The 25,090-nt window shown below is 35.4% G+C and overlaps 1 protein-coding gene across 1 annotated transcript in view; it reads left to right on the top strand.

The window, feature by feature from the left end:
• Positions 1-25,090, top strand: part of CRY1 (cryptochrome circadian regulator 1) — a 94,554-nt gene that overhangs the window by 46,979 nt on the left and 22,485 nt on the right. The window contains exon 2 of the mRNA XM_049626235.1: positions 15,811-15,919. Within this exon, the coding sequence (XP_049482192.1) occupies positions 15,811-15,919 (109 nt within the window). The remainder of the gene's footprint in view (positions 1-15,810; positions 15,920-25,090) is intronic.

Here is a 25,090-nt window from a genome sequence, read left to right as displayed (position 1 = left end):
TTCTTTCTTTCTTTCTTTCTTTCTTTCTTTCTTTCTTTCTTTCTTTCAGAGAGAGAGAGCGAGCATGAGCCCAGGGGAAAGAGTTGGGGGGTTGGGGGGAGAGAGAGAGGGAGAGAGAATGAATCTTAAGCGGGCTCCACACTCAGATGGATCCTGCCGTGGGGCTCGATCCCACCACCGTGAGATCAGGAGGTAGACATTCAACCATCTGAGCCACCCAGTCACCCAGGTTTATGGGGATTTTCAAAGGAAGATATTGAATAGGCTGTAGGATATAAAAAAAGAAAAATCCTGTGACCAATCTATATGAAATCAAACTCTCCTCCACTATCCCTCTACTCTATTTTAGTTTTTCTCCATAGAAATTGTCACAATTGAAATACAGTACAGTGGTCCAAGAGCTTAGAATCTGGAGCCAGGCAGGCTGAATGTTGTTTTTTTTTTTTTAATTTTTTTTAATGTTTATTCTTGAGAGAGAGAGAGAGAGAGGGAGAGAGAGACAGAGCATGAGTGGGGGAGGGGGGAGAGAGAGAGAGAGAGAGAGAGAGAGAGAGAAAGAAAGAAAGAAAGAAAGAAAGAGACAGGGGGGAAGGGAGACACAGAATCTGAAGCAGGCTCCAGGCTCTGAGCGGTCAGCACAGAGCCCGACGCAGGGCTCGAACCCAGGAACCGTGAGATCATGACCTGAGCTGAAGTCAGACGCTTAATCAACTGAACCACCCAGGTGCCCCTGAATGGGTTTTAAATCTTAGTTTTGCTACTTTTCTTTTCATGGGTTTTGGGGAAATTACTTAACAGCTCTATGCCTCAATTTCCTTATTTGTAAAAACCTATATCAAAATGTTGTGTATGTGTGCATCTAAGTGCTTAGAGCAACATCTGATAACACACCTTCTGAATGTTTGTAGCTATCATCATCATCACCATCATCATCCTGAAAACTCATGAGACTGGGCACTTAATTTTGTTTTCTTCTGTATCCTAGGGACCACAACAATGTTAGAAGACTTTCAACAAGTTTTTAGATGGATAGATGGATGGATAGATTGCGTTAGGTGACTATCACTCTTTGCAGTAATGTCAGTGTGGGAAAGATCTTGACCATTGGCCAAACTGGAGACCTGTATGACATATGCTAGGTCATAGATTTAGAAAAAAAAAGGAATTTTTTTTGGCATTATTAGTCTTCCCCCCAACATATGAAAATTGAAATTTTATTAAGTGAAAACTGAAATTTTATTAACTTTTCCCCAGCTTTATTGAGATATAACTGTGACATAAAACTTGTCTTTTTCTGAAGGAGAAAAATTTCAAATAGTACTATTAAGACTACAGAAAAGAATTATACATAGATCTGGGACAGCATGCTTTTTACCACATGTTGGACAGATTTTTTGTAGTTGTATGTAAATCCTTTAAAGCCCACAAGTACATCTTATCCTAATTGTGTTCTAACCTGGCAAAGTCTCAATGCAGTGGTTTCTAAAATTAGACAAGGAATAATAAGAGTTCTAAATTATAAATAGCTTTGTGGATATTTGAGTTCAGAGAGGCATAAGTTACAGATTGTATTAGTGTAAATTGATTCTAGGAATTAAGTGAGTTAAGCCCTATTATTACTTCAAATAACGTTTCTGTATATTTCTTTTTTTTATATTGATAGTATTGATACTCCTATCATCTGTAAATAATCATGCTTTTATTTCTCCCCCCGTCCCCCAGCCTTATACCTTTTATCTCTTGCTCTTTTACTTCACTAGTTAGGTTTCCTAGCCAGGTTGAATAGAAGCGATGATAGCAGACCTCCTTTTCTTCTTCCCAATCTAAAAGAAGTGCTTCCAACATTTTACTATTAAATATGTTTTCTGTAAGTATTTTTTTGGATGCCCTCATTCACGTTAAGGGTGTTACCTTCTAGTTCCAGTTTACTGAGGGTAAATGGAAATTGAATTTAGTGACTATTCTTTCCCATCAGTTCAATTAGTAATAACAATTTTTTTCTTTTATTCTGTGAATGAGGTGAATTGCACTAACCAATTTTTAATATTAAACTAATCACCTGTCTGAAGATAAGCCCAACTTGATTGTGATGTATGTTTTTTATATTTTGCTGGATTTGGTTTGCTGATATAATGTGCTTAATATGCTTGTGAGTGAGATTCGTTTATAATTTTCCTTTTGTTTTTTGTTTTGTTTAAATTTTTATTAATGTTTATTCATTTTTGAGAGACAGAGCGCAAGTGTGGTGTGGCAGAGAGAGAGGGAGACAGAATCTGAAGCCGGCTCTAGGCTCTGAGCTATCAGCACAGAGCCCAATGCAGGGCTCAAACTCATGAACCATGAGATCATGACCTGAGCCAAAGTTGGATGCTTAACCGACTGAGCCACCCAGGCGCCCCTGTAATTTTCCTTTTGTACTGTCTTTGTCCAGTTTTGCTGTTAAGGTAAATTTAACCTCATAAAATGAGTCAGAGTATTCCTTTTTTGTCTATCCTTTGTATGAGATTAGACTCCTCTATAAAATTAGAGTTATATATTCCTTGAAAGTTTAGTAAAATTTTTCTGTAAAACTGGCTCTTATGCCTTGCTTGTAAGATTTTTAACCACTGATTCAGTTTTTAGTGGCTATAGAACTATTCATGTTCTGTTTTTGCTTTTGAGTCAGCTTTGGTAAGTTTTAAATTTCTTCTTGAGTCAGTTTTAGTGAGGAATTTATCCATTTCATCTAAGTGTTTAATTTATTGGCATAAATTTGTTCATATTATCTAATTTTCTGTTTAATTCTGGCAGTATCTGAGATTATATCTCCTTCTTTGTTCTTAATATTGCTTATTTTGCCTTCTCCCCTTTTCCCCCTTAATTATCTCTTCAAATAATAAATTTTGGCTTTGTTTTATTATGCATTTGTATTCTGTTCACAAATTATGTTATCATTTCTTTCTATCTTTTTTTTTTTTTAGGATTTATTCTGTTTTGCTAACTCAATTTCAAGTCTTCTAATAAAGCATTTAAGCCTATACATTTTCTTCTAATACCACTTTTTTTGTTTTGCATTCTTCACATTCTAGATATATTTTCTTCATTATCATTCAGTTCTAGGTATTTTCTAAAATCCATTATGATGTTCTTTGTCCCATAAATTGTTTAGAAAAGTGTTTTTTAAATTTCAAGATATAAGAAAGTTACCAATTGTTTTAAATTTAAGTATGGTGTTATAACCTAGTATAAGGCCATTTTTTCATAAATATGCCATGTACACTTGAATATATATTCTTTCCTTATTAGGTATAATTGTATTCCGGCTGCTGTATATACTATGTCTTTGGTTTTGTGTGGTTTCAGTAGGATGTGTCTAGATGTAGATCTGCCGTCTCTGTTTCTTAACTATCCCTCTCTATATCTCTGCCCATTTCTATCTGTTCTTTATTTCTATCTTTACTTCCCCCACCATCTCTGTCCTACTCCACATCTCCTAACCTATGTCCCTCTCTTTTTTATCCGATTTGGGATTTATGACCTGCTTGAATTGGTACTTGTAGCAATTCCACATAATTCTCAGTCATCTTCAGGCCTCTCATGCTGCAACTCACATTAAGTTCTTGTTTCTTTGAGTATTTTGTGATTATTTGATTAAGTTTTGATGGAACTTTTTTTGTGTGTGGAAATTGAGGCATGGGTATGAATCTAGAGAGGATTTGTAATTTCTTTTAACAGTTATTTGAGATCACAACCAATCTGGGACCCCTTTAAATGCAATGATATGCTTGAGGTGTTAGGACCACTTAAACTCCATGAATTGGCATTGAGATTATACTTTTGGGGAGAAGGGGAGCACAAGTTTTGTTTTTTTTAAATAAGTTTTAAAAAATAATTTTAGATGTATAGAAAATATACAAAGGTAGTACAGAGTTCCTATGTTTCTGTACCCAGTTCCCCCTAATATTAACATCTTATACACTGTCTTATAAGTGCTAACTAAACTCCAGACATTATTCAAATTTCCACTGATTTTTTTTTTCTATTCCAGAATCTGTTCCAAGATACTACACAGACATTCAGTTATATGTCTCCTTCGTCTATCCTCTGTGACAGTTTCTCAGGTTTTTCTTGTTGTTTTTTTTTCTTGATGACCTTTATGATTTTTGAGCACTGGTTATGTATTTTGTTAACTGGCCTTCAGTTTAGGTTTGTCTGATGTTTTTCTCATGATTAGACTGGGGTATGGGTTTTGTAAAAAAATTCCACAGTGTTAAAATGTTTTTCTTATCACGTCATGTCAGGATGTGCAGGATATTGACCTGATGTGATGTTTACTCTGATTATGTGGTTAAGGTGGTGCTTGCCAGGTTTCTCCACTGTAAAGTTACAGTTTTATCCCTTTCCATTCAGGAATGGGAGATTTTGTTTTCTCTCAACCTAGACTGAGCAGAGATAGTCAAGTTTCCTTGTTGCCCTATGCTGTAACTTGAGCTTTATGTCTTATTTATTTATTTATTTATTTATTTTTATTTTTATTATTCCTATTTTTAATCTGTATTTATTTTTGGGAGAGAGACAGAGTGTGAGCAGGGGAGGAGCAGAGAGAGAGGGAGACACCTAATCCGAAGCAGGCTCCAGGCCTTGAGCTGTCAGCACAGAGCCTGACGTGGGCCTCGAACTCATGAACTGTGAGATCTAGACCTGAGACTAAGTCGGATGCTCAACCGACTGAGCCACCCAGGTGCCCCTATGTCTTATTTATATTTGAACTATGGGTGGAGCTTTTTGAAGCCCAGATTTATATTGAGGGTCTGTTATTAGCTTCCTCACTTTGGATGGGCCTTAGGCTTTATCTCCATCCTTCTCAACTTGTATTAACTTCAGGGTTTCCAGTGCTCTATAGAAATCCTCAAGGTTAAAACTGACCTTAGTAACCTACTTAACCTCTTATGACTCCTTACTTTTGGGGCAGTCCAGTGAATTATGCTTAAAACTTTTCTTTTGTTGCTGTTTGTTAGTTTGCTATTAGCTATTTCTGTTAGGGTATCTTAATCCAGTGTAGCGTCAGCAGTAAAAGTTGGTAGGTTTCTTTGACATTGATTTGGAATATATTTTGAAGTGTTAATACTGGGTATTAACTAAGATGGGTGGGGGACTCCATCTTAGTATTAGAAAGTGTGGTACTTGTAGTCATTCTACCAGTTGCCCCCTGCCCCACCCCCACATGTACACAATTCCTAAGAATTCCTTGATTTAACTGCCTTGATTGTCTTTTCATATTTTATCCTCTGATCAACACCTGTTAATTCCAAACTCTGTTCAAGTGTTTTCTTCCTCATGCCCTCCCATGTTCCCTTTTCCCTGACTCCACAGAGAGTTAGATTTCTTCTGTGTTGCCATAAAACACCACTAAGAAAGTTATCATGTGGTAAATATATATCAGTGTTGGTTTACATATTATGGTAGATGTTATTACTGTTTACCGTTATTTGGTATTACTTCCTGCAGGAAGTTTATACCTTCAGCCTTCTTGAAGCCTGGCTTGACCATGTGACCTGCTTTGACCAGTTAAATGTGAACAGAAATGCCTTGGCTGATGAATGAAAAATGAACGTTAGTTATTTTAAAACACTGAGCTTTGTCACCTCAGTGTAAACATATTCTTTCTTAAATGACATGCATGCCTGTCCCCCATATTAAAGGCAAAAAACTGTATTCTGGCCATCTTTTTTATGTCCTTAAAGCTGTCAGACTAGTTTTCTTAAAACGTTTTAGCAGTAGCATTATATAGTGGAAAGAACATGGGTTTGGGATCAGATATATTCAAATTAAAATTTTTACTTTATTGTGTAGCTGAGTTACTTTAGAAAATGTCCTTGATGAGTTTCAGATTCATTACTTTTTAAATGAGATAGCTTGTAAAGTTGTTGGAAATATATAATACATGTAAAGTACCTAGTACAAATATTCAGAGAATGTTCTTTTCCTTTCATGTTTTTCATTTCTCCATTGACTTTTTTTTAAATTTTTTTTTTAACGTTTATTTATTTTTGAGACAGAGAGAGACAGCATGAACTGGGGAGGGGCAGAGAGAGAGGGAGACACAGAATTGGAAGCAGGCTCCAGGCTCTGAGCCACCAGCCCAGAGCCCGACGCGGGGCTCGAACTCATGGACCATGAGATCGTGACCTGAGCTGAAGTCGGACGCTTAACCGACTGAGCCACCCAGGCGCCCCTGTCTCCATTGACTATTGACTCAAGTCCTAAAATCCCATTCTGCTAATTAAGGAATCAATCCCATTACAGTTGATACAGTTGATAAGATACCTAGGAATAAACCTAACCAAAGAAGTGAAAGACCTGTACTCTGAAAATAAAAGAAAGTAAAGATGACACAAAGAAATGGAAAGACATTCCATGCTCATGAAGTGGAGGAACAAATATTGTTAAAATGTCTACTACCCAAAGCAATCTACACATTCAATGCAATCCCTATCAAAATACCAACAGCATTTTTCACAGACCTAGAACAATCCTAAAATCTGTATGTAACCAGAAAAGACCCCAAATAACCAAAACAACCTTGAAAAAGAAAAACAAAGCTGGCAGCATCACAATTCCAGACTTCAAGTTATATTACAAAGCTGTAATAATCAAAACAGTATGGTATCAGCATAAAAAGAGACACATAGATCCATGGAACAGAATAGAAAACCCAGAAATTCATGCAAACTGTATGGTCAATCTTCCAACAAAGCAGGAAGGAATATCCAATGGGAAAAAGACAGTCTCTTCCACAAATGATATTGGGAAAACTGGACAGCAACATGCAAAAGAATAAAACTGGACCACTTTCTTACACTGTACAAAAAAAAAAAAAAATTCAAAATGGATTAAAGACCTAAATGTGACACCTGAAACCTTAACAGTCCTAAAGGAGAATATAGGGAGTAACCTCTTTGACATTGGCCTTAGCAACTTCTTTCTAGATAGGTCTCCTGAGGCAAGGGAAATAGAAACAAAAATAAACTATTGGGACTGCATAAAAATAAAAAGCTTCTGCACAGCAAAGGAAAAAATCAACAAAACTAGAAGGCAACCTGTGGAATGGGAGAAGATAATTGCAAATGACATATTTGATAAAGGGTTAATATCCAAAATACATAAAGAACTTATAAAGGCATCCCAAAAATGAATAATCTCATTAAAAAATGGCAGAAGACAGGAACCAACATTTTTCCAAAGAAGACATGCAGATGGCCAACAGACATGAAAAGATGCCCAACTTCAGTGATCAGGGAACTACAAATCAAAACTACAATGAGATATCACCTCATACCTGTCAGAATGTCTAAAATTAAAAACATAAACAACAGGTGTTGGCAAGGATGTGGAGAAAAGGGAACCCTTTTGGACTCTTGGTGGGAATGCAAACTAGTGCAACCACTGTGAAAAATAGTATGGAGATTCCTTAAAAAGTTAAAAATAGAACTACTCTATGATCCAGCAATTGCACTACCAGGTATTTATCTGAAGAGTACAAAAATACTAATTAGAAGGGATACATGCACCCTGATGTTTATAGCAACGTTTTGTACAATAGCCAAATTATGCAAACAGCGTAAGTGTCCGTTGCTGATGAATGGATAAAGAAGGAATGGTACACACACACACACACACACACACACACCGATACACAATGGAATATTATTTGTCCATAAAAAGAATGAAATCTTGCCATTTGTAATGACATGGATGGAGCTAGAGAGTATAATGCTAAGTGAAATAAGTCAGAGAAAGACAAATACTATATGATTTCACTCATACGTGCAATTTAAGAAACAAAACAAATGAGCAAAGGGGAAAATAAAGGGATAGAGGCAAACCAAGAAACAGACTCTTAATTATAGGGAACAAACGATGGTTACCATTGGGGAGGTGGGTGAGGAGATGGGTTAAATAGGCGATGGGGATTAAGGAGCGCACTTGTGGTGATGAGCACCAGGTGTTGTATGGAAGTGTTGAATCACTATATCGTACGCTTGGAACTGATGTTACATTATATGTTAAATAACTAGAATTTAAATAAAAACTTGAGGGGCGCCTGGGTGGTTCAGTCAGTTGAGCGTCCGACTTCAGCTCAGGTCATGATCTTGCAGTTTGTGGGTTCGAGCCCCAAGTCGGGCTCTGTGCTGACAGCGCAGAGCCTAGAGCCTGCTTCAGATTCTGTGTCTCCCTCTCTCTCTGCACACCCCCACTCACACTCTGTTTCTCTCTCCTTCAAAAATAAATATTAAAAAAAATTTTTTTAAATAAAAACTTGAAAAAAAAATCCTTTCTCTTGCTTTCATTAATGTATTCATTTGGTCAGTCATTAGATAAAAAAAAAATTTTTTTTAAGTTTACTTATTTATTTTGAGAAAGGGAGAGAGCATGAGCGGGGATGGGGCAGAGAAAGAGGGAGAGGGAGAATCTCAGGCGGGCTTTGCACTGTCAGTGCAGAGCCCAGTGTGGGGCTCAAACTCGTGAAACTGTGAGATCATGACCTGAGACAAAATCAAGAGTTGGACACTTAACTGACTGAGCCACCCAGGTTCCCCTAGATAAATATTTCTTGAACTTCTATATGTCATGCATTTTCTAGGCACTGGAAAGTAGTGAACAAGATCTAGTCTTAGTCTTAAAGGAGTTTACAGTCCAGTGGCCAGTAATTCTCTCTCCCTATCTCTAGCTATTATAATCATATTAATATTGCAAGGCCTCTTTCTACCATCACCATATCTTTGAAATTTTTGCCTAAATTTTTCCCCATCTCAAAAAGAGAAATCCAGAAGTGATATCTCCCTCTTGACTTTTTGAAGCAATGTAATGTTACCCATATGTGTCTCCTACAATATATGTCACATTCATCCTGGCAGGTTCTATTATATTTTCAAGTTTCTTTTCTAGATTTTCAGCTCCTTCCATATTGGACATGTCTGTCACTTAATCTTGTTGTATCCCTCAAATCAATGAAACTGTGTGAATAATGAATAATATCACTCCTTAGAGGTGTTTTAGGAATTTGTGGGGGCATTTTTGTTCATCACAATGAAGTAATTAGGTTACTAGTGGAATAGTGAGAAGAGGCCAAGAATGGAAGACTTCTTGCAGTGTTCATGATAGTCTCTCAAATAAATCATTGTCCTGAATCCCAGTAACTTTCAAATATTCTACTAGATGTTTCATGTAAATGAAAAACTTAGAATTCGTTGAATGTAGAGCCTAAATCCGTTTTGTATGTAAATGCTAGGTGTTTTTATGAAATTTTAATATATACTGAGTTTTCCTGGCATACATTTATCACCTATTTAAAGAAAGATTGTACTTTGTTTTGTCCAGAATTTTACTAAGTCTTGCTCAACATTACATTAAATCATGTCATCAAAGGCAATACCACTCATGGTGTTTGAGTCACTAATAATACAGCTGTATCAGTCTGTTTTTATAGTTGTTGAATTTACAGTGATTCTAGATGTAGGTGTAGGCATACGACTAATTCATTCTCTTTTGTCATGCCTAGATATTTACATTTTGAAGTGTGTTATTTTTATTTAAAATATAAATGACCTTCCTTTAATTTCTTCCACATATTACAGTAAGCATTGTATTAATGGTTTAACTTTGTATATTTAGATATGTTATATTATCTATAAATGTCTTTTTAATTTTTATTTAAATTTCAGAATTTAAAAGAGGGCATTAAAAAAGCAACATTGTGTCATGTTATAAGTTCACTGAGTTATGACCATTAGAGCCTGGAATTAAAAAATTAAAATTTACTTTAAAAATATATATTTAATCTGTATTGAACATTAAACTATTCTCTTTAGGGAAAATGTGTATCACAAATATTCTGACAATTTGAATAATGATTAAGTTAGATGAAAGCACTAAAAATTTGTTAACAAACCAGAAAAAAAAACATGTAAACTTGATTCAGTTTATAGACGGACAAATTGCTCCTTTATAATTTAAAATTTTTCTATAGACTTTGGTTAATGACTAAGACTCTACTTGTTTTCTTTTATAATTAATATATCTAGAACTTTAATTTTAAAAATTTGACTATGGTTTCATGCAGAGGACAGGAGAAGATTGATCTTAATTTATATTCTTTAAATTAGTTTTTTGGGGTCAGCAATGAATTGTTTTGATTTAGATCTAAGTGTAGTTTTCATCTTTGAGCATATGATAAGTATATTTTATAAACTAAAGTACAGAACCAGATGGTTTTATTCTGGTATGATACATGTTAATTTGTATGCTTTGTTTTCAACAACCATGGGATTATGTTGTATCTCATCATTGCCTTTTTTGGACTATTTTATAGACAGAACTAGCAATTCTAGTTATATAAAGCTGTTCTAGCACAGGCTAGAAAGTAGGTCATTGTGACGGGGAGTATTCCAAACCGCCCACTGGTTGCTATAGCAATGACCTACTTTAAGAAACTATTTCTGTTGATTCATGTTGAAATCATCTGTTGGAAATGGTATAAGGAAACTCACTGAATGTAATTTTTTTCTAATAGTAATAAAGTAGTGATCTCTGGAAATTTTTTTTAAAAAATCTTTAATATGTTTAAAGTAAAGAAGTATATTTTCTCACTTGACACCTTTTCTATTTATTTTGAAGTGATGCAATTAGTAATGTAATTATATAACAGGAGAACTGTACTTATATATAGGTAATACAATTATACAAAGAGATGTGATGAATTTTACTAATGTTTGGCCTATAAAAACCAACCTGTTGCATGTAGTTAATAACTTTATTAACTGAGTCCTGAATGAGTATAGTAAGATGCCATTTTAGAGAAGATCTGAAAATATGTTCCTGTTAAAAGTGTACCCTGTGTATTTTCAATGTATTATATTGAATTGCTCCATTGAATATTGGATGCCTGTTCTAAGCCATATGCATTTATAATATATAAGGGTTGAAATTGGTGTGTTCTCTGGAATATACTGAATCTGAACTCTGACAGAACCTACTCTTCCCAGTTAAGCATAAAGGATGAAAGGTTAGATTTTACATAGCACCCTTTCAAGTAACATTATCCCTTCAGCACTGAAAAGAAATCTTCCATGTCAATGAATTGATATTTGAACCTAGGATATTGGAGGTTTTATTTTATGGTATTATCAATGAAGGATTATATACTTAAAGGTTAGTTGATATACAGATGTATATGTATGGTGGAATTAAAAGGATGATGTATTTTATATAAATATTATCTGTCTATCAATAGACAACTGGGCTGGTTCCATGGTTTGGCTATTGTAAATAATGCTGCAGTAAACAGGGGTGCATGTATCCCTTTGAATTAGTGTTTTTGCACTGGGTAAATACCCAGTAGTGCAATTACCAGATCACAGGGAATTCTGTTTTTAACTTTTTGAGGAACCCCCATATTGTTTTCCAGGGTAGCTGCACCAATTTACATTCCCACTAACAATGCATAAAGGTTCCTTTTTCTCCACATCCTCGCCAACACTTGTTTCTTGTGTTTTTGGTTTTAGCCATTCTCACAGGTGTGAGGCGATACGTCATTGTGGTTTTGATTCTATTTCCCTGATGATGAGTGATGTTGAGTATCCTTTCATATGTCTGTTGACCATCTGGCTGTCTTCTTTGAAGAAATGTCTATTCATGTCTTCTGCCCATTTTTTTAATTGGATTATTTGTTTTTTGGGTGTTGAGTTGTATCAGTTCTTTGTATATTTTGGATACTAACCCTTTAATGTCATTTGCAAATACCTTCTTCCATTCAGTAAGTTGTCTTTTAGTTTTGTTTGTTGTTTCCTTCACTGTGCAGAAGCTTTTTATTTTGATGATGTACGAGTAGTTTGTTTTTGCCTTTGTTTGCCTTACTCCTGTTATATATTTATTCATTCATATTTGCCTTGTCACTGGGAAAGATTTTAATCAAACCTTTGTTCCAAGTCACATTCAGGAGAAGTTATGAGTCCAGAACAATTCTACATATAGATGTAGGCATCCAACTAATTGTCTTCTGTTGTCATGCCCAGATATTTACATACAGAAATATGTGTTACTGTTTTTTGGAACTATAAATTATTCCCAGGGGAAAATAGTGGTACCTTCTCCTTAATGAATATCTACCATGTGCTAGTAATTCTGCGAGATGATTTTATAATGTTTTTCTAATTTTTTCAACAGTTGTAAAAGACAACTGTATTATTTTTTAAATCCTATTTCTAATCTTTCTAACAGAATATATTGATCACATGATGATATTTGTTTGGCAAATGTAGCAACCAAAACGTAGGTTAAGAAACCTACATAGTTAGGAGTGAGACACAGATACTAATTTGAAATCCATGAGAAGAAGAAGGTGATATGTATATATGATAGTTATAATGTAAAGTATAATGTGAAAGTTTCTCTAGAATGAGGTCCATATGTCCTTTGATAATTTAGAGGATGGAGAAATCACTTTCAGCTGGAAGACTGAAGATTAGTAGGATACGAACTTGAAGAGATGAAAATTGGGAAAGGTATTCTATGCTGAGGGAAATTCATGGAGCACATTACAGGAGAGTGGATGCATAGGGAAAAGAGTAGTTTTGTTTGGTGGGAATGAAGGAAGAGTGGTAAGAGATGAACCTGAACCCTAAGTGAGTGGCCAAGCAAAATAATGTGTTCTAGGGAATGAATCTTTGAAGACCTTTGTACAGGAAAGTGTGCCTCAGAAAGATTTGTTGTGGTGTATAAAATGGATTATTAAAGTGGGAAAAGATTGTTGGTACAAAGATGTATTTTCAGGCATTACAGTAAATAAATAATGCCAGCAAGAGATAACAAGGGATAGAATTATTATACCAAGAACGGAAGTGGTAGGAAGGAGGCGACCAAAAAAATTAGATAACACTTACATAACTGTGCTTACTATGGATCAGGCACTGTTCTGAGAGCTTCACATATATTAATTTAATTCTCACAACATGCTATGATATAGGTCCTATTACTATCCCTGCTTTACAGATAAGGAACCTCCCAGGATTAATTAAAGGATAGTAATTTATCTCTAGACTTGTTAAATTATGTGACATCTGTGTAATGGGATACTATGAAACCATCAAAATTGATGCTATAGAAGTATGTCTATTGCTTTGAGAAGATTCACTATTAAACCATGTTTATAGTAAATACAGTATTTCTGTTTTACTCTGAAGGAGTGTATGTTCGTTATCAATTTTATACCTTTTATGAAGTTAAAAAAAACATGTTTCTCTCATCATCACTCCCCCCTCCATTCCCACTCCTCAAAAGTAGCTATTATTAATAGCTTGGTAAGTATCTTTCCAATTATTTTCTTATGTACATATAAGTAAATACATGCAAAGCAGATTTTATTTTATCAAAATAAAAATCAAAATATATTTATGTATATAGTTTCAAAAGTCACAGTGCAAAGGTACTATGTTCTTTTTTAAAGTACCTATATTTGAGTCCACTGTACTTCTCTAATTTTAATGTGAAATCACAGTGATGGAAATAATATCCATGGAAGAAAAATATCATAATATGTAAGAGAAATATCATACTTAAATATATCTATTCCTTCGTGTTATGCAGTGTCAAAACTAATTATTTGGTTGCAAAACTTTCCCATTATAATACATTGCTTCAGTCCATATCATTCTGTACAATGTTTGGTTCATAAGGTATTTATTGAAAAACATTAAAACTCTTTATTCAGCCTGTTAACAAGAAAGGGAAAAATAATTTTACCCTTAATTCCTTAATTATTAATTAATCCAGCCTTGTTTGTTTTATGCATTAATCATGTTTTTTTCATTTTCCCATTTTTTTTCCCCATCTATCATTGACCTGTTTGTACCATATGGAAACATTTACATACTGAAACTAGTGGTACAAAAGAGATATCAGGATTATCTCTGCCTTGGGTTATCCTTCCAGGACATTTTAGTTTTGTTCTGTTTAAATTAAAAAAAACAAAACTTAAAATTGCTAGTTCATTCAACTTCTTGATTTTTGATCTGCTACAGTGTCTAAAAACTCTTTAGACAAGCAAATACATAAAATTAGATGCTTTCTAATAAACATTTATCACCAAACATGATAAATTACTCATAGTTATGGATAATTTTACAAAACTCAGGTGTTTTTGTATTGATATAACAATAGCAATCTTCTTCCTCAAAGTATTTGTACATTGGTAGTGGTAGGTTGAGATAGGGGTTGGTGTTAGAGAGGTGACTCCAATCCTAGACAGAACAGGGATGAGGTGAAATATAAATGTGAAGATAGAAGGGTTTGTTTCCTATTTGTTTAACGACAGTTGTGAGACTTCCTAAGATGATACAGTGGGAGTCCTTAAAAGTCTAGCACTGTGACACTCCACACCTGTAGACTCTAAATCCTAAATGACTCCCAAATGGTAAAGAGTATCAAACTTGACTAGTTATAGTGATGTCACTAATAACTATAGTTGTAAAAAATTAACAAAACTTTCTTGATGAAATGATGGGATCAGAATGGGCAAAGAGAGCAAAATGATCTGAACTGAACACCTCCTAAAACAATAGTGCCTGGTAGCACTTTCTGCATTGATGGAAATGTTCTTCACCTGTGCTGTCCAATATGGTAGCTACTAGGCACACATGTGGCTGTTGAGGCCTTGGAATGTGGCAAGTGTGACTGAGGAACTGAATTTTTAATTTTGATTAAATATAAATGGCTGTATGTGCCTAGAGGCTACCATATGGGACAACACATTTCTGAAATGTGCCTTTTCATTTTTATTAACTGTTCCTCACAAGTAAGATACAATCAGTATTCTCAGAGAACACATGGCTTGTGGAAAAGGCAGGCAAATACTTAACCTTAAGATCAAATACATAAAAGAAGCAGAGTGAAGAGAAAATAAGAAGTGTCCAGGAGAGAGGAATAGAATCTAAGTGAAATGTTAGAGACATTAACATGAGGTAAACAATGAGGTTGAATTTTCCAGGAGTGACATCTCTTTCAAATTTGCTAGACTGCCCCATTTCTTCACACTAAAAGATGCGTAGTAAGCAGTCTTCTGCTACTGCCCCAGAATTTCCCAGCATATCTATCATGTGTAAGCTTTGTTGGTACTTATTTCATTGAGAAAAATCTATAGCTCCACCTGCCTCATGGAATTTTTCTTTTTTTAATTAACCTGGCATTCTCTACACTCAGAGTTAATGCCACATAATTTAACATCTGTTTATTATCAGTTTCTTTAATTAGATAAGAAACTTGAAAATGGGCATTATGTTTTCTTTCTCTCTTAGATGATTACAGTATCCCTTAATATTACTCAAATTCTTAAATTACTCACTTGCTCAGAGTGATTAAATAGGATATTTCCATTTTGTTTCCAATAGAGAAATGTTCTAGATTTTTCAAGGTGGCTTTTCTATTTGAACTTGAATTCTTTTCATCAATGAAACAGTGAAATCAATTCATTTAATTCCTTTATTTGTATAATTTTTATGTTTACAACTTAAACTTTGCTAACATTCAATCACTGTTATTTAATGGAAGTTACTTAATTGAGGAATTTTATTAAAATACTGAGAACCTCATGTAATTTAAAATTTTTAAGTATGATTTCCGGAAACAGTAATTTACAGATCAATTAGAAGTAATAAGATGATAGGAAGTAATAAAATTATGGGGTTAGCACGTCAAGTTTTAGAATAACATGATTTTGCACTACTTTATATCTTCTAAATATATATATGTTTAAGAATTTTAATATTTTCTCTGTAGGTTTTTGCTTCAGTGTCTAGAAGACCTTGATGCCAATCTGCGAAAATTAAACTCTCGTCTGTTTGTGATCCGTGGACAGCCAGCAGATGTGTTTCCCAGGCTTTTTAAGGTAATCTGAAAAATTTTTGCATAGAATAATAATCTTTTGTCAGAGAAGACACATGTTTGATAAATAAGGTACTTGAGGTAATTTAAAATATAGGAAATATAAGTATTTTTAAATAAAAATTTTGTGGGTTCTTTATTTTGCACTGCTGATGGGAATGCAAACTGGTGCAGCCACTCTGCAAAACAGTATGGAGGTTCCTCAAAAAATTAAAGATAGAACTACCCTATGACCCAGCAATTGCACTACTAGGTATTTATCCAAAGTATACAGGTGTGCTATTTTGAAGGGGTACATGCACCCCAATGTTTATAGCAGCACTATCGACAATAGCCAAAGTATGGAAAGAGCCCAAATGTCCATCGATGGATGAATGGATAAAGAAGATGTGGTATATATACACATTGGCAATCAAAAAGAATGAAATCTGGCCATTTGCAACAATGTGGGTGGAATTAGAATGTATTATGCTAAGTGAAATTAGAGAAAGACAAATATCATATGATCACTCATATGTGGAATTTAAGATACAAAACAGATGAACGTAAGGTAAGGAAAGCAAAAATAATATAAAAACAGGGAAGGGGACAAAACATAAAGAGACTCTTAAATATAGAGAACAATCTGAGGGTTGCTGGAGGGGTTGTGGGTGGGAGCATGGGCTAAATGGGCAAGGGACATTAAGGAGGACATTTGTTGGGATGTGCACTGGGTGTTATATGCAGGGGATGATTCTTCTTCTACTTCTGAAATCATTGCACTATATGCTAACTAACTTGGATGTAAATTTTAAAAAATTGGGGGGATTATTTTATTTAATAAAAGTTACAAATGGTAAAATCAGTGAAAAATTTGGTTTACAATGAACATTTAAATCTTTCTTCTACCTTAAACTGCTAGTTTCCCTCCTAGAAGCAACAACTACTACCAGCTTCTTTTGTAGTCATTGGAAATATTTTTTATATTAATAAGAATGTATATGTCAGGTGGTTATGTGTATGTGTGTGTATATATATATATAAATAATATAAAGAGAGATCTGTAGCTGTGTGTATGTTACCACCCCCCCCACCCCCCCCTTTTTTTTTTTTTTTTTTTTTATTTTTTTTTTTAAACTTTTTTTTTCAACGTTTTTTATTTATTTTTGGGACAGAGAGAGACAGAGCATGAACGGGGAGGGGCAGAGAGAGAGGGAGACACAGAATCGGAAACAGGCTCCAGGCTCCAAGCCATCAGCCCAGAGCCTGACGTGGGGCTCGAACTCACAGACCACGAGATCGTGACCTGGCTGAAGTCGGACGCTTAACCGACTGCGCCACCCAGGCGCCCCCCCCCCCCCCCCTTTTTAAAACCAAGATAAGAACACACTATATTTTACACCACCTGTGCCAAGCTTTATTCACATAGCCATGTGTTTTGGAGATTGTTTCCTGTTGTTTCCTCAGTCTTTTAAATGGCTTCATAGTGTTCCATTGTGTAGGTATGCTGTGATTTTTTTTAACAAGCTTTCTACTGAACATTAGTCATTTTCCACAGGCCTTTGCTAATACAAATAATGCTGTCAGTGAACATCCTTGTCCAAATATATATCTTTGCTCACATGTGCTCATACATTTTTGGGATAATTCTTAGAAGAGGACTTTCTGGGTCAAAGGGCTATAATGAACAACATGCTACTAATAATACAAAACTGTAGTTTCATGGCAGAGTTTTTTAACTTGGTAAAATCTTAAATCTCCTAGTCTTACTTTGCCTTTTTTCCCCTAATGAAAACATTAGTCCTAGAGAGATTAAATGAGTTGACTAAGGTCATGCAGCTAGCTTATGGTAGTAGTGCTCAGACCAGAAGTTGTTTTCTTGGCTATCTTTTTTTTGTCCATCCCTTCCTATTTATACCATTAGGATTCCTAATGTATATCTGCTTTTTGGTTTTTTTTTTGCAGCTGTTTGATTCATCAAAAAATTTTAATAGTAATGTGCCTGTTTCTAATACAGATGAGAACAGTTCCTTTCCCTGAGTGAAAATGTCCCCAGTGTTGGGAATCAAATCAACACTACTTGGTCTTTTTCATTGGTATGAAAGAAACCTTTAATGTTTAGGATTTGGCTAATGCAGCAGTTCTGGCTACTGAAAATTTACTTTATTAAAGTATGTTTTACTACTGTGGCTACTTGGAGTCAGAATTTAACCTAGGTACATGGAAGAGTTGTGGGTAGAAAGAATATCAGAAACAATGGTAATAGTTTATCAGCAACTCATGAGTATAAAATGTGTGTATCTCTAAATCCATGTGGTATAAGTAAACTGAATCCTAAGATGATTTTACTTGCAAAAATAACGAAACTTAAACAACAAGTGTTTAAAGATATGGAGAAAAGGAAACCCTCTTGCACTGTTGGTAGGAAGGCAAGCTAGTGTAGCCACTGTGGAAAACAGTATGGAGGTTCCTCAGAACTACCCTATGATCCAGTAATTGTACTACTTGGGTATTTATCCCCAAAGTACAAAAACACTAAGTCAAAGGGATACATGTACCTCTACATTTATAGCAACATTATTTACACTAACTAAGCTATGGAAGCAACCCAAGTGTCCATTGATAGATGGACATAAAAATGAAATCTTGCCATTTCCAACAAATGGATGGAGTCAGAGAGTATAATGCTAAGCAAAATAAGTCAGAGAAAGGCAAATATCATATGATGTCACTCATGTGGAATTTAAAAAACAAATAAGCCAAGGGGAAAAAAGAGAGAGAGACAGATCAAGAAACAGACTCTTAACAGTAGGGAACAAACTGATGGTTACCAGAGGAGACAGAGGTGGGGGAATGGGTGAAATCGGTGATGGGGATTAAGGAGTGCACTTGTTGTGATGAACACTGGCAGAGAAACAGTGGTTTCTGCATGGGCCATAAAATACAGATACATGAACACACACACATGCATAGATGCTTACTGTTTTATTCAGGTTGTTCCTTGGGCTACATACAGTAGTTTGTATAAAATACCACTTACGGAAACTTCCTTTCAGATTATACACTGTCTAGAGCCATAGAGGGAATTCCTTTTTGATTGCGTTGATGTTCTTACTTTTACTTTTTTTTAGAGGCACTACATGCATGTGTTTAAAAAAAAAAAAAAAAACTTAAAAGGTTATGCAGTAAAAAGCAGGTCTCCTTCCCACTCCCCACCCTCACACCCTGTTTCTCTGAGGGGAAAGACTCTTTTGTCCATAACCAGCTGACTCATTTATATTATTGTCTCTGGTTTTTTTCTAGTACAGAAGATAGAATTTTTAGTAGGTAAGTAATCCTATTTCCTACATGGGAGGTAAAACTGTTTTAGACCTGGTAGTAGTACTTTAGTTGGTTGGTATGGTGACAGTGGCTCAGTACTGATGTCTGCTGTGTATCTTCTCTTCATAGCATTCATTCTATTTATATTGAATAGATTTAGGGATGGGGTCAGGGAATTTTTATACACACATATATGTGTGATAAACTGTTGTGTTTTCTGATGTGTTTTCTACTTAGGATTTTTCCCAGTTAAATTTTGACTTTATATAGGACTTTTTTTTTAACTTTTTTCTTTCATGTTTTGAAGAAATGATGAAGAAACTTAGACACTAATGTAGGCAAAACTAGGATAACACTATTAATCATATGAATCTTGTATCAATTATTATTATGCAGTTAAATCTTGCATCTTCCACATTTGGTGCCAGAATGGTAAGTTACCAAGACCTTGTACATTCTAGGCCCAGCAGGAACTTTTAATGAAGAACTTAAAGAGTTGGTTTAAAACATTCTCATTATATCCAAGAAACAGGGACATGTGGCTAAAGTCTTTATAGGTGGACTCATTGAAGCATAACAAAATGTTTTGTCCAAAATCATAGAATAAATCAAAGAAGAACATCTAAAGCTACTAACATTTCACATACATAAAATTCATGCATTTTGAGTTATTTTGGATTCTTTATTATTTTATGGTACATGCTCATTTGAATAGGACAATTCATTCAATAGATATTGCTTGTCTGCTATTACAAGGCAGAGTTCAAGGTGCTGAGGGTATACTAGTGAACCAAACAGAAGATGTTTCTACCTTCATGGAGCTTATATGATAGTGGGAAGGAGGCAGATAATAAACAAGTAAATATGCAATGTCAGGCAGTGATAGGTGCTAAAATAAAGTGTGGGATATTAAGTGCCAAGGTGAGTGAAGGGTAATTATATGAAATCATGGAAGGCCTCCCTTCTAAGATGACATATGAGCAAATCATGTGAAGGGACTAAGCCATGCAAATATCTAGGGTGTGGCATTGTCAATCCACAACATTTTGCACCTTCTTCCATCAAAAGGTAGAGTTTATTTTCCCACTCCCTTAAATCTGGTTTGGCTATGTAACTTACTTTGGCCAACTGCCAAGGGAGACATTGAATTCCAAACCCTAAGCCTCAAGCAACCTTGAAGCTTCTACTTTGCCCTTTTAGAATGCTCCTTGTATCGTGCTGGGAATATGGGCTAGAATATCAAATTATGGGAGACCATGTAGAAATAGAGGACCAGTCATGAGCCAGCACCATGGTCTGAGATGTATGAGAGAGATTATCTCAGATCTTCCAGCCCCCACCAAGTTGTCAGCTCATTGCAAGCTCATGAGTGAGCCCAGGTGAGACCAACAGAACCACCATCTAGTTAACTGACAGTCTTGTGAGAATCAATCATTTTGAGCTACTGAGATAACTGCAACATGGGGAAATAATGATGCAGGCAGAGGGAATAGCAGTTACAAAGGCCCTGACGTGGAAGCGTGCTGTGACTTGTTTAGGAACAGCAAGAAGGCCAGCGTAGCTAGAAACACACAGTGAGTGAAAAGGAAAGAGGAGGTCAGAGAGGTTTCAAGGAGCCAGATCACAGGGCTTTCTTTATGGACCATGTTTAGGGGTTTGGCTGTCACTCTGAGTGAAATGGGATGCCATGGAAATTTTTGAGTAGATGAGTGACATGATTTCACTTACATCTTCTTTTTTTTTCTTTTTTCTTTATTATTGACATATGATTGAGATATAATGTTATATTTCAGATATACAGCATATTGACTCAACAATTCTAGACATTAGTACTCATCAGAAGTGGTCACCATCTGTCACCATTCAATGTTATTAAAATATTGACAGTATTCCCTATGCTGTACTTTTCATCTCCATGACTTTTATTTTGTAACTAGAAGTTTGTACCTCTTAATCCCCCTCATTTATTTTGACCATCTCCTCACCTGCATCCCCTCTGGCAACCATTAGTTTGTCCTCTGTATTTAAGAGTCTGTTTGGTTTGTTTGTTCATTTGTTTTGTTTTTCAGATTCCACATGTAAGTGAAATCATATGATATTTGTCTTTCTCTGATTTATTTCACTTAGGATAATACCTGCTAGGTCCATCCATGTTGTTGTAAATGGCAAGATTTCATTCTTTTTTGTGACTAATATTCCATTGTGTATATGTACTACATCTTCTTTCTCCATCTATAAATGGACACTTAGGTTGCTTCCAAATCTTGACTATTATAAATAATGCTGCAGAAAACATAGAGGTACATATATCTTTTGAATTAGTGTTTTCATTTTCTTTGGGTAAATACCCAGTCGTGGAATTACTGGGTTATATGGTATTTCTATTTTTAATTTATGAGAACCCTCCATATTGTTTTCCACAGTAGCTGCACCAGTGTACATTCTCACCAACATTGCATGAGAGTTCCCTTTTCTCCATACTCTTGCCAACACTTGTTATCTCTTGTCTAAATAAAAATTTATTTTTTATTTATTTTTTTAATGTTTACTTATTTATTTTGTTGGGGAGGGGCAGAGAGAGAGAGGGAGAGAGAGAGTCAGCACAGAGCCTGATGCTGGGCTCTCTCCCACGACTCTGAGCTCATAACCTAAGTTGAATCCTAGAATCGGACACTCAACCGACTGAGCCACCTAGGTGCCCTTCTTGGCTTTTTAAGACTAGCTATTCTGCCTGGAATGAGTGATGTTGAGCATCTTGTTTTGTATGTTGGCCATCTATATGTCTTCTTTGAAAAAAATGTCTGTTTAGGTCCCCTGACCTGAATTATTTAATTAAATTACTATAATTTATAATAAATCAGCTTTATTTAATTACATGTAATTACAAATGAATGTAAAAATTAAATTTATTGTAATTTTATTTATTATCATTAAATTATAATAAATTAACCTGAATTAATAAAAATTAAGTTTTTATTTAATCAGATTTTAGGGGGCGTTTTTGGTATTGAGTTGTATAAATTCTTTACATATTTTGGATACTAACCCCTTATCAAATTGATATATCATTTGCAAGTATCTTCTTTCATTCGATAGGTTGCCTTTTTGTTTTGTTGGTTTCCTTCGCTGTGCAAAAGCTTTTTATTTTGGTGTACTCCTTATACTTTAATTTGCTTTTGTTTCCCTTGCCTGAGGAGACATATCCATACAGATGTTGCCTAATCTACTGTCTCATCTTAACAATGAGAAGAAAGTGAATATGCCACAAAATCATGGGTGTTTGTTTTTTTTTAACCTACTAGAGAGTTGAGGACACAAAGAAACCTAAATAAACTAACTTCCATAAAGCAATGAGCCTTTCGTAGGAAAGAAGAGACTCATGGCTATATTCCTGGTGGCACAGCAGAAAGAAAAGGGAATCCACTGTAGTTGAGAGTAAAAAGAAATCAGTAGAAATTTTACCTAGCTTTTGTGGTCATATATGGACTGACATGGCAGATTAGAATCCCAAGAAACCCAAATTACAGAGCAAGTTCACACTCACTCTCTACAGTGCTTTTGTGGAATACCAGTGGCAATATACCAAAGGCTAAAGCAAAGCAGAAGAGCTGAGAGAGATTCCTCTTGAAGTGCTACTGGGCATTCACTTAGTGCAAAGTAGCAGTCCACTGAAGCTGGGGACAGGACAGCAGGCTAGAAAGATGTCTCCAGAGGAATAGAAAATTAGGGAGCAAAGCTGAAAAGCAAAGAGAACTCTGCAGCAACCATAAGACTGATGGGTAGACAACAAGGTAGAGAGAAGTGTACAGTTTGTAAAGCTATTGACTGGGTTGTCAAGCAGAGAGAGACATCTAGAATCTTTTCCATACTCAAATTCCAAGCCCTGTTGAAGAAGTTTGGCTCCTACCCTTAAAATATTTGAACCCAGTGGTGAATGGAAGGAATTTAACTAAAGTAGCAACAAAGCCAAGACCCACCTCAATTACAGATGATAGTAATTCAACTTCTAGCAGTCAGAGCCAAGACTATGCAATTTTCTAGAGATAAATATTATTTATTCCATCTCTATTCTTTATACCATTGTCATACAATCAACTTATGAGACATATGATGAAGCAGGAAAATGTGACTTGCAATCACGTAAAATGAAAAAAAAAGAAAAAGCAGAAATAGCCCCACAGTTGATGCAAATGTTGGGATTAGAATTAAGGACTTTGCAATAATTATGCTATAGATTTGAAGAATCTAGTCGAAGGTGAAAAATGTGATTAGGTGATAATTTCAGTATAAAAGTGGAAACTATTAAAAAGAAGGAAATGAAGAATTCATTCAGTGGGCTTAATACAGATTGGACAAAGCAGAACAAAGGATCAGTGAACTTGAAGATGGGCAATGGACACAAAAATAAACCCAAAATGGATGAAGGACCTGAATGTGAGGCAGGAAACCATTAAAACCCTAGAGGAGAGAGCAGGAAAAAAACCTCTTTGACCTCAGCCGCAGCAATTTTTTACTTGACACATCTCCAAAGGCAAGGGAATTAAAAGCAAAAATGAACTGTTGGGACCTCATCAAGATAAAAAGGTTCTGCCCTGCAAAGGAAACAATCCACAAAACTAAAAGGCAACCGACGGAAAGGGAAAAGATATTTGCAAATGACATATCGGACAAAGGGCTAGGATCCAAAATCTATAAAGAACTCACCAGATTCCACACCCGAAAAACAAATAATCCAGTGAAGAAATGGGCAGAAGACATGAATAGACACTTTTCTAAAGAAGACATCCAGATGTCCAACAGACATATGAAAAGATGCTCAGCGTCACTCCTCATCAAGGAAATTCAAATCAAAACCACACTGAGATACCACCTCACGCTGGTCAGAGTGGCTAAAATGAACAAATTGGGAGACTATAGATGCTGGAGAGGATGTGGAGAAACGGGAACCCTCTTGCACTGTTGGTGGGAATGCAAACTGGTGCAGCCGCTCTGGAAAACAGTGTGGAGGTTCCTCAAAAAATTAAAACTAGATCTACCCTATGACCCAGCAATAGCACTGCTAGAAATTTACCCAAGCGATACAGGAGTGCTGATGCATAGGGGCCCTTGTACCCCAATGTTTATAACAGCACTTTCAGTAATAGCCAATGTTTATAACAGCACTTTCAATAATAGCCAAATTATGTAAAGAGTCTAAATGTCCATAAACTGACAAACGAATAAAGAAGATGTGGTTTATATATACAATGGAATACTACTTGGCAATGAGAAAGAATGAAATCTGGCCATTTGTAGCAACATGGATGGAACTGGAGGGTATTGTGCTAAGTGAAATAAGTCAGGCAGAGAAAGACAGATACTATATGTTTCCACTCTTATGTGGATCCTGAGAAACTTAACAGAAGACCATGGGGGAGGGGAAGGGGAAAAAAAAGTTACAGAGAGGGAGGGAGGCAAACCATAAGAGACTCTTCAATACTGAGAACAAACTGAGGGTTGATGGGGGGTGGGGGAGAGGGGAAAGTGGGTGATGGGCATTGAGGAGGGCACCTGTCAGGATGAACACTGGGTTGTTGTGTGGAAACCAATTTGACAAGAAAGTATATTTAATATTAAAAAAATAAAAATAAAAAAAGAAGATGGGCAATTGAAATTATCTCAACTGAAGCACAAAGAGAAGGAAGTCTTTAAAAAGAGAACAGTCTGTGAAACAATAGTAAATGGCCTGACATATGTATAACTGCAGACCTAGAAAATAAGGGGAAAGAGGTTTGGGACAAGAAAAAAAAATGTTTGAAGAGATAATGGTTGACCATTTTCTAAAATTGATGAAAGATATCAACCCACAGTGTCAAGAACTCAAAAAACCCTAAAG

The sequence above is a fragment of the Panthera uncia genome, chromosome B4 (genome assembly GCF_023721935.1).
Source record: "Panthera uncia isolate 11264 chromosome B4, Puncia_PCG_1.0, whole genome shotgun sequence".
In the NCBI taxonomy this organism is placed as follows: Eukaryota; Metazoa; Chordata; class Mammalia; order Carnivora; family Felidae; genus Panthera; species Panthera uncia.
The sequence above is the reverse complement of the archived record's forward strand: the minus strand, read 5'-3'. Positions and strand labels throughout refer to the sequence as shown.